The sequence below is a fragment of the Cetorhinus maximus genome, chromosome 32, assembly GCF_964194155.1.
Source record: "Cetorhinus maximus chromosome 32, sCetMax3.hap1.1, whole genome shotgun sequence".
Classification (NCBI taxonomy): Eukaryota; Metazoa; Chordata; class Chondrichthyes; order Lamniformes; family Cetorhinidae; genus Cetorhinus; species Cetorhinus maximus.
In genome coordinates this window covers 6,278,609-6,292,571 of record NC_135910.1, presented here as the reverse complement: position 1 = coordinate 6,292,571, position 13,963 = coordinate 6,278,609, and the positions used below count along the sequence as shown (strand labels likewise).

At 42.0% G+C, this 13,963-nt stretch overlaps 1 protein-coding gene across 1 annotated transcript in view; it reads left to right on the top strand.

Moving 5' to 3' along the window:
- Nucleotides 1-13,963, top strand: part of LOC144671280 (ryanodine receptor 1-like) — a 473,493-nt gene that overhangs the window by 338,806 nt on the left and 120,724 nt on the right. The window contains exons 70-72 of the mRNA XM_078533089.1: nt 770-787; nt 7,488-7,658; nt 11,216-11,275. Of these exons, the coding sequence (XP_078389215.1) occupies nt 770-787; nt 7,488-7,658; nt 11,216-11,275 (249 nt within the window). The remainder of the gene's footprint in view (nt 1-769; nt 788-7,487; nt 7,659-11,215; nt 11,276-13,963) is intronic.

Genomic DNA, 13,963 nt, shown 5'->3' with positions numbered 1-13,963 from the left:
TATCCAATTTAGTCCTTAGTTTTTCTAGCTGTTCTCACAAAACTGCAGTGCAGCTATATTCACAAGGAAACAGCTGTATATTCTTTTAAGAAAATTGCAAAGTATCATATAATTATGAGTGCAATATGTGAAATATATCAACATTTTTAGCAAAGATTGCCTTTTCGGTTCGGTAAGTTATTGTTCTGTTATGATTAACAACTTTTACCTTAAACCATGCTGTGTTTTAATAAGATACAGAATTCTTCACAGACGCATTCTCCACTGCTGTGGAAAAGATCAAATATTCCTCTAGCCTGAGGTTCAGAATCTACAATTTATCTACTGGGATCACTGTACCAATGGGTCACTTAAAATCAATTGCTGAAATGTTTCACCCTATGGTTATTTAATGGACTGTTGCACCGTAATTGCCTTCTGAGGAATGAACTATGTGACGATTTTACTGCAACTTAATCAAAAGAAATTAACTTGTGTGAATTTGAAATCTCAGATATTATTTTAGTTTACCTGTTCGGTATTAATGGAATTCACAGTTCCTAAACTGGTGTGTCCTGCAAGCCCTGAAGCCAGAAATGTTTTTCTATATTTTCAGTGACGTTGCTAATTAGATTTATGTATTTCATGTATTCATGTATAGGTTTGATACATTGCCATATTTGACAACATCTGTACTGTGGTTTGGAAATAAGTGAATTCGCTAACAATCTGCTAATTTCGTATCTTTTTTCTGGCATATTGATATCTGCGGTCGTGTCTGCCGGAATAGGCTGGAGAGGATGGACAGGTCAGAGGGCATGATGATATAAATGTGCATCCGCTGTGCAGCTAGCTTCGCACTGCTGATGGCATTCCCCCAGATTCTCCTGCTAAGGCCCTCTGATTAGCCGTGCTGTTTCAGTTTCTATCACCAGGCTCATGGAATCAGGCAGAGTTTTATTGATTAAAACGATATATCATTACGTTTCTATCATTTAGATTGATCGAAGGCTGCTGGCATTCGCTGGTTAAATTTGCTCTGGGAAACCAAAAATTTGTTATTCAGAAGCCACTGTCTAATTAAGCCAACTTCAGACTGGTGACAGAATAGACTAAGTGTGACTTGCTATACATTGTTAGGTTTAGCTATTAAATTAAGAGAGCCATCAGCCACTGGCAAGCAAGTTAAGAATAGCTGTGTGAAGTCTTGAATAGTCCTCAGCGTCCATTATTTTTTTAATGGATTGGAGAGAAAATGAAACCCATAATGATATGCGAAAGCCACTTGCGGGTGTTGATTAATGCCTTAATTGTCAGCGCTAGCATGTTGCTTTCATATGTTAGTAAAATTACAATGTTTTTCATGTCAGGTTTGTCCTAAAAATGTGTTTACCCCTCAAATGCCTGAGTTAGAAACTATTGCTAGTAACAAAAAGAATTATTTATAAATGTGCAAGTAACAAAATGTAAAATCTCTGATTCAACAGGTGGAGATTAAAATAAACCCACTCATACATTCGTTCCTCCAGGCTTGTGGAACCCAAAATTACATTTCAGTTTAAAATAAAAACAGCAAATGCTGGAAATACGCAGAAGTCAGGCAGCATCTGTAAAGAAACAAAGTGTTAATGTTTCAGGTCGATGACCTTTCATCAGAACATTTCAATTTACTGATTATTAATCAACATAAACTGTCCAATATATTTGCAGTGTTTGTTAATATTTTTCCACTAGAACTTAGAATGTGTTTCGCAATAAGTAACACACAATTTTTTTTTTAAATCAAGAACCCATTTCATGTCCAGCTTCTGACCTGCAGGTAACCAGTTAGCAACCCAACCCAAGCAACCCTATGATCATATTATTGAAGAAGAAGACAAATAATATTTTAATCCAGCATAATTGCTTAGAGTGCTATTGGTCACATGAGCCACTATCTGGCCATCCTTAAATATAGGAAGCTATAACTCTCAGTATGATGTCAGGACAGAATGGGAACAGGCCTGTGATCTGCCAGCAGTCAGAACTTTTCATTTCACTCCATGTTGCTACTCCACTTCTCTCTCACCACAGCAACACTAAGTAACTACTGTAGTTCAACTGCAGTTCTTCCTTTGCACAGAAAAACATTGAGGTGCAAAACCGTGGAAAAAAAGGACATGGCCCATTTCGATGTGACCTGATCCTACACTGATATATCCGAGGTGACAATGTGTTTTCAATCTAAAAAAAGAGATTATTTAACCATTAACTCTCGCTATGGTAATTTTTCACCGCCAAGTCAGATTTATGAGTCAGCGGCTATTTACATGTTGTTGCTAGATGTCAATTTATAAACTTTTATGTATTTTAAAAATTCATAAACTTCCCCTCATATATTTGTTCCATTTATTTTCCTGTAATATGTATTGATGTTACAAGGGTATTTTATGGAAAAAAAAATGGCTTGGAATATAAATGGGGCAGCCGATTCACTATCATTCATATGACCTGTCAAAAAGAAAAGGGCACATGGTGTAGATTTAAAATTCCACTGTAAATGGTGAAACCTAAACACTGACGGAAACTCCACCGTCATACTTGGACACCCAGCCCTGCCTTTAATTTTGGGCTGGCTGTACCGCTGGCAGTAGCCTACAGGTAAATCTCAGCAGAGAAGGTTGTAGCTGGCCCAGGCTAGGGACTGGTTGTGTTTGGGAGCACTCCTGTCCTCTGATTCCACAGGAATTATTTTTTAAAATAATTTTAATAATAATTTTTCCAAACCTACCTTTCAGTTGCTGTCTGCCAGGACACTGAGTGGCTAAATAAATTTCTAAAAGTGATCCTCAACAGGTGTTAGGCCCTTCATTTATTCTTGATGTCAATCATCTGTTTTAGCCATCTGCCTGAGATTACACATGAGAGTGTGTGAAAATTAAAGTGCTCCCCCACCACCTCCACAGTACTGCCTCGCCCCCATGGACAGAGTGACTTAGTGTGGAGTTTAATTTCACTCCAGGAATGAGGAAGGAGATACCTACAGCAATTGATCTTCCACTTTACTCAGCCCCAGCAAAACTCTTCAGTCATGAAATGAGAAGCAAGATTTCCAAAACAACAATGCAGAATTATTTGTTCCCCCTCCCAGCATTGCTCTGGCCTTTCTCAATGAAACTAATAATTTACTATTCACTTAATCTAAACACATCAACCTGCAGTTGCTTTGTATCGCAAGCCTGTACCCGATATCTTAGTTTGGATCTTGGCTCCAAAGATAACCTTCCAACCTTCTGCCCTATTATTTCATTTGGATGTGGGGTTATAAAATGCATTCAGACTTGGAGTGAATCCAAGCTCCTTGTAGTTAAAGTAGAAAGTAGGCTACTGTTTTAGTTCTCTGACTATATAAAATATATGGTGTTAGTGAATTGCCTACACTTGCTGCCAGGATTTAAAAACATTGCTAATAGCCACTAATGACCCATCAAAGTATATAAAATTGGATAGATTACTGTCTAGCAGTTCATGTGAATTGTGCCAATTAGACTGAAACTGCATTACACAATTATAGCTTAGACCAAAGTAAAATAAATGGCTGAATGTTGTTAAAATGCCAGGCAGAAGAAATTTCATCTAAGTATGTTAATGCATTTAGAGGTCACTATTGCGTAGGATGATTTGCCTTCAAAAGATATATATTTTTATGAGAGAGAAGGATTAATTGTGAAATAGCTCAATAAAACTGCTGATAAGGTCAAACTTTAGTGCTTTTAAGTCTAAGCGAGATCTAAATTGATAGTAATGACAGAATGTGCTGGCTTTTGTTTTATATGCAATTATAGTTAATCACCATAGTGTGTTATATTGATATTCTTGACAGTAAACATGACATTAGAACCCCATTCATCACAGTAACAATAAGCACAAATAGTTATGATTAGTGTAAAACAGTGCAAAAAGAATGTGGGGTTAGGAGTCCATAACTAATAGTCTTACTTGGACTAAGTGTATTTAGCAAGAAAAATAACAGGATTAAAAATAAACCTTTATACTATGATTAATACATCATAACAACAGTCTTGACATGCCTGCATTATACAAAATGAGTAATAGGGATTTGAGAGCAATTCGGGTTTGACTTACGCTAAGTTACTGATCATTTGATTTTTTTTTCAATACCTTCTCAGGTATGAGAATGAGATTGTTTTTCTGATTAAAACACTGCAAGTCTCTGTATAACCAATAACATCATCAGTTTTGGTTAAAGCTAAAAGGCAAAGCAAAATAATTGAAGAAATAATGTAGAAGTATTTTCCAATTGAAGAGTGTCTGAACTATTCATTGCTCCTGAGTAACTAACTCTTAAAAGTTCACGTCACCAGGAATTGTGATGTTGTTAAAATTTCTGTTTCCAAACAAAATTAATACTTTTAAATATTAGTACAAATACGATTGCATTTCAGTAATTTACAGGTGCTTCAGGAAATGTGCAGAATTAATTTGTATACCAAATACAGCAGTTGACTCCCATTTTAGCTACCATGTTTTGATTAAATGAAGTTATGCCTCCTGATTGAGTAAAAACGTCAGATGTTGTAGTTAACTTGATCTATGTACATGTGTATTTGAAGAGTGATGCAGAGCTTTTAGGGCTAAGGTCATTTTTGATGAGCCAGCATTAATGTAACATACAGCAGACTTGTGGGTGAAGAAACCAAGCTGATATCCACTCAATAACACTAATTTTCAAATAGTCAACTTTTCTTGATAAGTGAATAAGCAAACTTTAAGTGAAAGGCATGTTTAGACCTTCAACTTTCAATTTAGCTCCATTACATGTATTTGCTTTCATTTACAACACTAAAATACACACAGGATAAAACTGATCTTCAGCTGTTGTGCAAAATGAGACATAAATAGTCAGCCTATTTTCCTACATAGGATATAAGGCAGAGGAAACAGGCCATTCAGCCCAACCAGTCCAAGCCATTTTTACATATATTGTTGGAAAAGAAAAGGCAAGGTCACAAACAAAATTCTGCTTTGTTATCACCTGTTTTTGCACTGCTATTGAAGACCAATTTCACCCCCAGAGTTCGTCGACAAAACATTTGGTTTTCAAACCTTGAGTCAACTTCAATCCTATCACGCTTCTCATAGAACCGTTCTCACACACACACACACACACACACACGGAGCTTTAATCTTAATAGCAACATTTTTAATAACTCTCATCACTGCAGCATTTTATTCTAATTAGGTCAAGGTTGTGAATGGACATTTTCTTAACATGTTTTCAATGAAACATAAAACCACAGTTAGATTTGACAATAAAAGACAATGCTGTAAATGCACAGCAAGTCTGTTAGCACCTGAGAAAAAAAGTAGTAGCTGACCTCCTGTGCATTTTCTTTGTTTTCTGTTTTTTCTTTACATTTCCAGCATTTGTGTTTTTTTTCCTTTTAATCTATAATTAGCAAGAACAGGGTGTGCGGGAGCTAAAATGAGGTTGGAGTACTTATCTCATTGGCAATGCATTCCAGCTGCCCAGTATTTTAACCTGGGTCACGGTGGGGGGGTGCGGTGGGAAGCATATGAGGCCCTCACCGCAGGCGGGCAAGGGCCTCATAAACATTCAGAAGTTGGGTCAGGTAGCACCATTCAGACCCTGACATTATTTTAACCCCGTGACTTGCACACGGTGACAATTCACACTGGGAAACCTGATGTCAGGAGAATTCAGGGCCTGTTGAGGTCCAGCAAGGAAAGTTGTAACATCCTTTAAATAGTTTGCTTGTGAGTCAGAGGGGAGCAGGAGTGCTTCCCCAGGCCCCACAAGAAAACCTCAAGCCTCCCTTGTTCCAGCCCTCCTCCCGGTTCCTGATCATAATCACCTGTTACAAACCTTGTCACCGCCACCAGGATCACACAGGACACTCCCCTGAAAAATAGTAATGAGGAAAGAAAATGGCCAAGTGCTCACATGGTTGCAACTTGTTCTGAACCCCCTATGCTGCATTGTGCCCCAAGTTAAAATCGGGACTAATGGCGTGAGAATCAAAAAGCAGCAGTGTTGTGAATTAATGCAGTACGGGCTTGTACAGACCAATAAGGTCCTTGGTATGTCTTTATGAAAAAGTCCCAGTGTTAACTCCACAGGGGTTTTGGGTGCCTGATCAGCACCAACTGCTGCAGAAATTAGCCCTGGGCTACTTAAACTCCTGATCATCATTAATGGAATGAGCAGGAAGTGGGTGAGAAGCAGCTGCTGACCAGTGGAGCGGTGGGGACACATTACAGTAGTTTTGCTCTCTGGAAGGAAGGAGAGTTCTGGGCAAGAGAGGCCTTAACTTTCCTTGTGGAGCTTGAAGGAACACTTCTGCTCCGCCCAGACCCAGAAAGGAAGTAAAGACATCTACCTGTTTTGGCCTCTTCTGGAGCTGAATCCTCTTCTGGCCGGGGTTGACCTGGTAGAAAAGCTGCAGCAGATTCCCCACATGGGCTCAATTTACTTCTAGACCTGTTCCATTAGCTGATCTCAGCCCAGGTTCTGTAACTGGATCTCAATGCTCCTGGACCTAGAAAGACCAGAACAGTTTCTGCTCCAATTAATTTTCTCTGATCTCTGCTGGAACATATGGTCATCAAATGAGAACCGGTTCAGACTCAGCTGATATGCTCCCATTGTTAAATAAGCCACTGACAAGTTATTTTGGAGGCTCGCACATGAAGATTGGCCACTTGTGGTGAGGCACTCGGGAGATAAGTTGGTGCCTTTAGGACGTGGCACTAATCAATACCTTCAGTAGATCAAGGAGAGAAATAAAATGCTCTCTTCTCGCTAAAGTTGCAGGTGTTTAAAGTTTATGTTATGCCCATACTCTGAGTGAATGCATGTCTGATATTGTGTATATAAACAGGGGTTCAGATAGGAGACAGCTGCTGACATTTCAGGAAATTTTGGAAGCTAAACTTTGTTTAGGTTTTGTAAATAATCTAGTGGTAAATTTATTATAATTAGTCAAAAGGTGAATGTATTTGTGACTTGAATTCTTATCTTAAGCCCTGTATAAATATATTTATTCTATGGGCATTGTTATATTTGCAGTCACTGTGAAGGATATTTCCCAACAGTTAAGGTAAAAATGTTACATCCATATGAAACCATCACCAAATAGCTCTGTGTCCCATAACATTTTAATCCCAAATAAACAATATATAGAATATTATACCAGGCAATGGTTAATTCTGGTGCTTAAATTTCAGTTACACTCAGTTGTTGAAAGGCATCTACATTCACGAAAGGGCAACCATCACTGGTGCAATATCCTGTATATTTCTTTTCAAATGTAACACCTATTGGGGATGTTTCATAAGAATATATTTGTGTGCTCATAGAGTCCCTTTTGATAACATATCTTTGCACCTGCAACTTAAGATTTGCACCTTATTATCTGTTACCTATTGAAGGATGCCATATATGATTTGAGTATGATTGTGTAAACCATTTTCACTGTTTACTTCAGTCTGGAGGGTCTGACCAGGAAAGAACAAAAAAGCAGAAGAGAGGTGACCGTTACTCCGTTCAGACATCACTGATTGTAGCAACCCTTAAAAAAATGCTTCCCATTGGCCTGAACATGTGTTCACCTGCTGATCAAGAGCTGATTAACATAGCCAAAACAAGATATGCCTTGGTAAGTGATGAATTTTCACGTATATTTACAGTAATGAGTGTATCTATGAAATGCTTAACAATAGTGTTTCCATGTGTTTTTTTAAGAAGTAGTAATTGTAGACCCATCACTTTCAATGGTCTGACTGTGTGGTGAATCAATTAAATGCTAGTAGAATGCTAAATTGTACAGGAAGAGTAAAATACAAGACACCAGATGTTAATACGAGGGACTTATAACACATAGCTGGGCATATAGAGAAATCTGTTCTTGGCTTTGGTCACTGTGCCATAAACAAATATTTGTGTTGATAAGGGTATAAATAAAGGATATGAGCTCTAAGGAAAGATTAGAATAACTTGAGCATAATGACCTTTTTTCACATTCTTTCATGGGATGTGGGTATCACTGGCAAGGCCAGCATTTATTGCCCATCCCTAATTGCCCTTCAGGAGGTGTTGGTGAGCCATCTTCTTGAACTGTTGCAGTCCATGTGGTGTAACTACACCCACAATGCTGTTGGAAAGGGATAGAGTTTCAAGATTTTGTCGCAGGAACAGTGAAGGAAAGGCAATATAGTTCCAAGGTCAGGATGGTGTGTAACTTGGAGAGAAACTTGCAGGTTCCATGCATCTGCTGCCCTTGTCCTTCTAGGTGGTAGAGGTCGCAGGTTTGGGAAAACCTGGACAGGTTTATAAGGTTTCTACTGTTTGCTATTTTTACATTTACAATGTAGTGTCACGATTCACTTGGGACAGTGTGCTGCAATATCAAACCCCACTGCTCCCCGAGCCATGACAAATGTGATAAGTTTGATCAAACCACCTAATTGTTTAATTTTAGTAAAGAGACTATGAGCATCAGGTTTGTAAACTTAATAAGTAATTAACAGTTTATTGAACAAATTGTCTTTAACCAGCAGCAAAAGAAAGAAATATGGGGCAGAATCTTCTGCCTGTCAAGCGGGCCGTACGGGAGCGGGTGCAGGTGGGCGTGGATTCGATCGCCGCCCGCGATCAGCTGCCATTTTACATGGGCTGGCCAATTAAGGCCCGCCCAGCGTGACACACGCCTGGTAGCACTCAGCGCTACCCAGGTGTGCTGGGGGAGGAGGGAGATTCAGGGCCTGCGCTCTTTGCACGTGAAAGAGCGCAGAAATCTCCCTGAGGCACAGAGCTGCCTCAGGTAGATTAAGTTCAGTTTTAAAGTTTGAAAAAAAGAAAGACTAAAATTATACAGACATGTCCCCTCAGGTGACATGAGCTGGGATATGTTTATGAATTGTCAATTTTTTTAAAATTTATTTAATAAAACCTTCATGAAACCTAATCCCGCCCATGGGTGAGGTTTCGTGAAAAACACGAAGGCCGCCTGGGCTCTTTGCCTGCCCGCCAATCTTAAGGTTGGACGGGCAGCGTGGGGAATTAGTTTAATTAGTTTCTTAATGGCCGTAACTGGCCTTTCGCAGTTCAGGCGGCAGCCGCCTCCGTCGTGGGCCCACCGAATGGACATTCTGAATGACACACAGTGATGTCGGGACGCACGCGTGATGTCACTGCGCGTCATTTTACACGTCGGCATGCGGGTCCCACCCCCACACACCGAAGAGAAATTTCTGCCCATGAACTGCTAATTTCTAATTCTATAACTTAAACTCTACTCCTTCAATCTCTATACACACACATACAAGACACATAGGCACACAAAGATATGGGGCAAAATTTTTAGCTCGCCCGATCTGCTCGAGTGTAAAATGACACGCATTGACCTCGGGCGAGTGTCACAATGTCAACGCGCAGTCATGTGATATTTTGTTCGGCGGGCACGAGCCGCCAATTCAAAGGCCTGTTAAGACCATTAAAGGATCAATTGAATGGAATTTTTCACTGCTCATCCAACCATATGGTTGGCGGGGCAGGCAAAAAGGCCAAGCGGCCATTGCACTTTTTAGGAAACCTCATCCATGGGCGGGATGAGGTTTCCTAAAGCAAATAAAATTTAATTAATAACATGTCCCTGCCCATGTGACAGTGTCACGTGAGGGGATATGTTTTATTTCATTATTTATTTATTTATTGAAAATGCTTCATCTCCCTGAGGCAGCTCCATGCCTCAGAGGTTATGAAGCGCGTGCTCGCCCCACTCGCCCTCCTCCTCCTACCGCACAGTCTTCCCAACCACCTCCGCCGAGCCCGCCCGACAAGGGTGAAATTCTACCCATGGATTTTAAGGGTGGGATAAAACAGTTCAATAGCACCAATTCCGGAGTACAGGATTCGATGGGTTGATTTTGATCAATGTCTTCCTAATTCCTTTCAGTCTTTTGTTGATGACACGAGGTGATCTTCCAGCACTTTCAGTCTTTAGTTCACTGGTTGAGCACTTGCTTTTCAGTGTCTCTAATAGTGATTTTCCCCTTTTCCTCTTGACAGGGGTTTTTCAGAGAGAGAGAGCAGGTTATGGAGATATAAGGGGGGGAAAGAACAGCTAGATATTATTGTAGAATTACTGGAATCTTACACACAGAGGAGAAAGAGGTTTTAGGTCTTTCCCTCTTTTCAGGCTAGGAGCTTTTTACTGCTGCACTTCTCTCACACAAAACCGGGTCAGGAGCCAATTAAAATGTTGTTGCCAGGCAGTTCCCCTTTAGACCGGACTCCTCCTCGGCACCATCCTGTCCTTCATGACACACTCTCTTCCAGGACAGCAACATTGTATATATCCCTCACACTGTTCCAGTAGACATGTCTTTAAAACTGCAGCCATTGTAATTTTAATCCACAGTCCAACGGAAATAAAAAAGTATGTTCTTTACAGTAGTCATAAACAAGAAGATCTTTGTAAAGATGAAGATTATATAAAACATTGAAGTACTTAAGGTATCAAATGGAATCTATAGGAAAGCTGTCTATGTGGATGACAGGGGAGGAGGAAAAGATCACGCTTAGCTATGATACCTCCTGCTGTTGACTTGCCAACGTCCAGGCTTCTCATGAAGAATGGTTACTTGAGCAAAGTACTAGAGTTCATCCTGTGAACAACATAGCATCTTCTGAAGAGAAGGAGAGACAGATTAGTTTATTAAATGGGGCATTGAAGGTTTCTAGCATCATCTGTTTTATACTGTAATAATAGTTCTATCAATATATCTAGAAAAGTACATTGTATATTGTATAATAAATCTATCAATCTCACATCCATTGTAGAGCCATGCTTGAAACAGGTCAAAGGTTCGGTACTGCAGTGTTATAACCTTGTCTCCTGTCGACATTCTCTGCATCTGCAGGATTTGTAAATCAACTTTTTCATATGTATAAAACAAATGCTAAAGTGCTTAATGTACGTGTGTACAATACTTGGTGCTAAATCTCTAATGGAGTGAAGAATTCTAGATTTCAAAATCACAATTAGATCATAAACTACAGTTTGTCTGGAGAATGTCCAATTGAAAATATCTTCAGTTCCTTGGAAAAACAACAGAAAGTGAAACTATTTTCTCATAGGTATTACTTCAATCAAGAGTACTGTTTCTGTGATTTGCTCTGGCACTGATCTCTCTTTTCTTACAATTCTGACAGAAAGATACAGATGAAGAAGTACGAGAGTTTCTTCAAGATAACCTTCACTTGCAAGGAAAGGTAAAATAATTTCAGAATGAAAAAAAGACCATTCACTTTTTATCATCAATATCTTCATTTTGTTCCATAATTCAGTATTTTCTCAATCTCCAGATAGCTAAAAGTTCTAAAATTGATTGTAATCTACCACCAATAACAGATTTTCCTGTAATTTTAGTGGGCACCTTGGCATCATCTGAATCGAATGCATGGGGCAAAATTGTTGGGACGATTGGCGACAACTAAGAGGCCTATTAAGGCCCTGATCAATTAATTGAATTGAATTACGGTGGGCGGGCAGGCGAAAAGGCCAAGCGGCCTTTGCATTTTTTGCGAAACCTCATCCATGGGCGGGATGAGGTTTTAGACCATTGATTAAGAAAACAGTAAAAAAAAAACTTTTAAAAGTCATTTTTAACACGTCCCTGCTCATGTGAAATGAGCAGAGTCACATGAGGGGACATGTTTCCCTTAACTTTAAAATCTTTATTTGTAAAGTTGAAAACCTTCAGCTCCCAGAGGCGGCTCTGTGCCTTCAGGGAGCTTTCTGTGAGTGCATGCGCTGACTTACGCGCTCGCCCTCCTCCCGCGCGCGGTTCAGGCGGCTGGCAGCTAATTGGCCGGCCAGTGTGAAATCGCTGCCGGGGCCCAATCACGGACGGCAGTCAGTTTCGCGGCCACTCCCGGGCCCGCACGCCATGCCCGACCAACGAGGGGAAAATCCTCCCCATGAAGTACCTTCACCTCCCTTCCAATGATTTCTGTTAAGGCGCATTAGAAAATATAAAACAAAGTAAAAGAATATAAAGTTATTGTTCCGTTCTCCAGCAAAAGGCTCCATCAAAGCTATTTGCAGGCGAAGATTTGGAGTACAATTTGTTGGGGGAGTTGAAAACCACTGAACGTTGGAGGGGAAGAATGTGATGTGCTCTCTCTGATGTCTTGTTGGCCTCGATGACCTTGGCGGACGTCCTCAGGCCCATCGAGCCTGTGATGGCCCCGCCTGGGAGGGAGCTGCCAGCTCCGCAGCTGGCATCTCCCCAGTCGTCACAGCCTCATTGGGTGCCTCGGTCACTGGCAGAGGGGCGGGGGAGCTGCTGCCCTCCTCCGAAGCGCCCTGAGAGGCGCCAGCAGAGACGACAGGCAGCTGCTCCGCCGATGTGAGGTCTATTTGGCCCACCCTGCTCACCGTAAATGGATGGGCACCAAGGTGGGATACCTGGTGGCCAAACCACCGCCCACGCAGGCACTGACCAGACGAGGTCAGTGCCCCGGTGAGGGCGTGCAGGTCCGAGTACAACCCCAGGAACCCCTGATCCTGTCCCTGGAGCTGCCTCTCCATGTGAGTTGCCAATCTCTCCATGGAGGAAGCTTGGCGCTCAGCCATGATGCTCAATGCATCAGCCGGGGTAGACTCCTCCACCACTGACACCAAGCCAAGCAAAGCCTCATGTATCTCCAACAGATGTTTCCGAACACCTGGCCGCATGTCAGCACTTGGCTGCATCGCCCATGGCTCCAGAGGTTCATCATCTGCCAAGGACTGAGCATGTGCCTGGGCCCCTGCCTTCCTCCAACTGTAGGTGCCATCGACACTCTGTCTCCACCAGCTGCTCCAGCGACTGTGAAGTGCCCTCACCTCTGTGACCCGGGACACTAGCCGAAGATATGATGCCCACCGTGGTGCCAGTATCTGCGTTAGTGCCTGCCTGGCAGAGATGGTGTGACGCTTCCAAAGGTGCAACTTCATGCCCCTCAGGTGTTAAAGCTGCTCCTACTCCCGGCCGTGCGCCGATGATGCTAAAAGGAAGAGTAAGGAAATTCGATCAGTTAGCCTGATTTCATTGTACCTGCCTGTCCACCGGCTCATCAAGCGCTCATCATTCTACACGCTCTGCGTACGCCATGTTGGTAACGTTACTCACTGAACAATCAGCAATGGCATGGATGTTCGGAGACTACTGGTGACGTGAGTGCTGGCCATACATACCTGCCCTTGGAACCCCAACCTCTCTGGCTCCAGTGGACCTGGGCGTGTGCCACCTCTCTAGGTCCAGTGCCTCCTGCTCAAAATGACTGAGCATCAATATCTGGGCAGGCCCACCGCCAGTTCTCAGCCGCTTGGTGCTGTTATGAGAATTCTTCTCCTGCAAATGAAAAAATTGCATTGATAAGTAATACTTGTACCGTCAATCTCCTCGCGGCCGGCCAATTCCAAGCCCAGTTGGCTATTGCAGGTCTGCAGTGCTTCCTTCCCCCACTGGTGGCTGGCACTCACACAAATATGCCTGGTGTGTCCTTTCCCCTGCCCACATGCTGCCTTCATCACAGTTGAGAGCACACAGTTGTACCAGCCGTTGCAAGGAGGCACAGTGACATGGAGCGCAGAGGGCAGCACATCCATCTGTGCCACAGGACCTTAAAGATCCCCTCACACCATGTCATCACCCTGACTTCCACATATCGTGGAGTTCGACCAGTGCGCCTAGGTGTAGCTCCTCCAGGTTGAACCCACGACAGTCATGTGGGTGTCACTGCACTACATGCTGCAGGTGCTGAACCCATCTCACCTCAACCCTCTCATGCTGACGAACACATAGGCAATCTCTGGTGGGCCGCCCAGCTAAGGACACATGCCGTCACTAACTCATTGCACAGGCAATCAGACATTGGTAGTCCGCAGCGGGGCAGAAGGTTACATGATGGGTG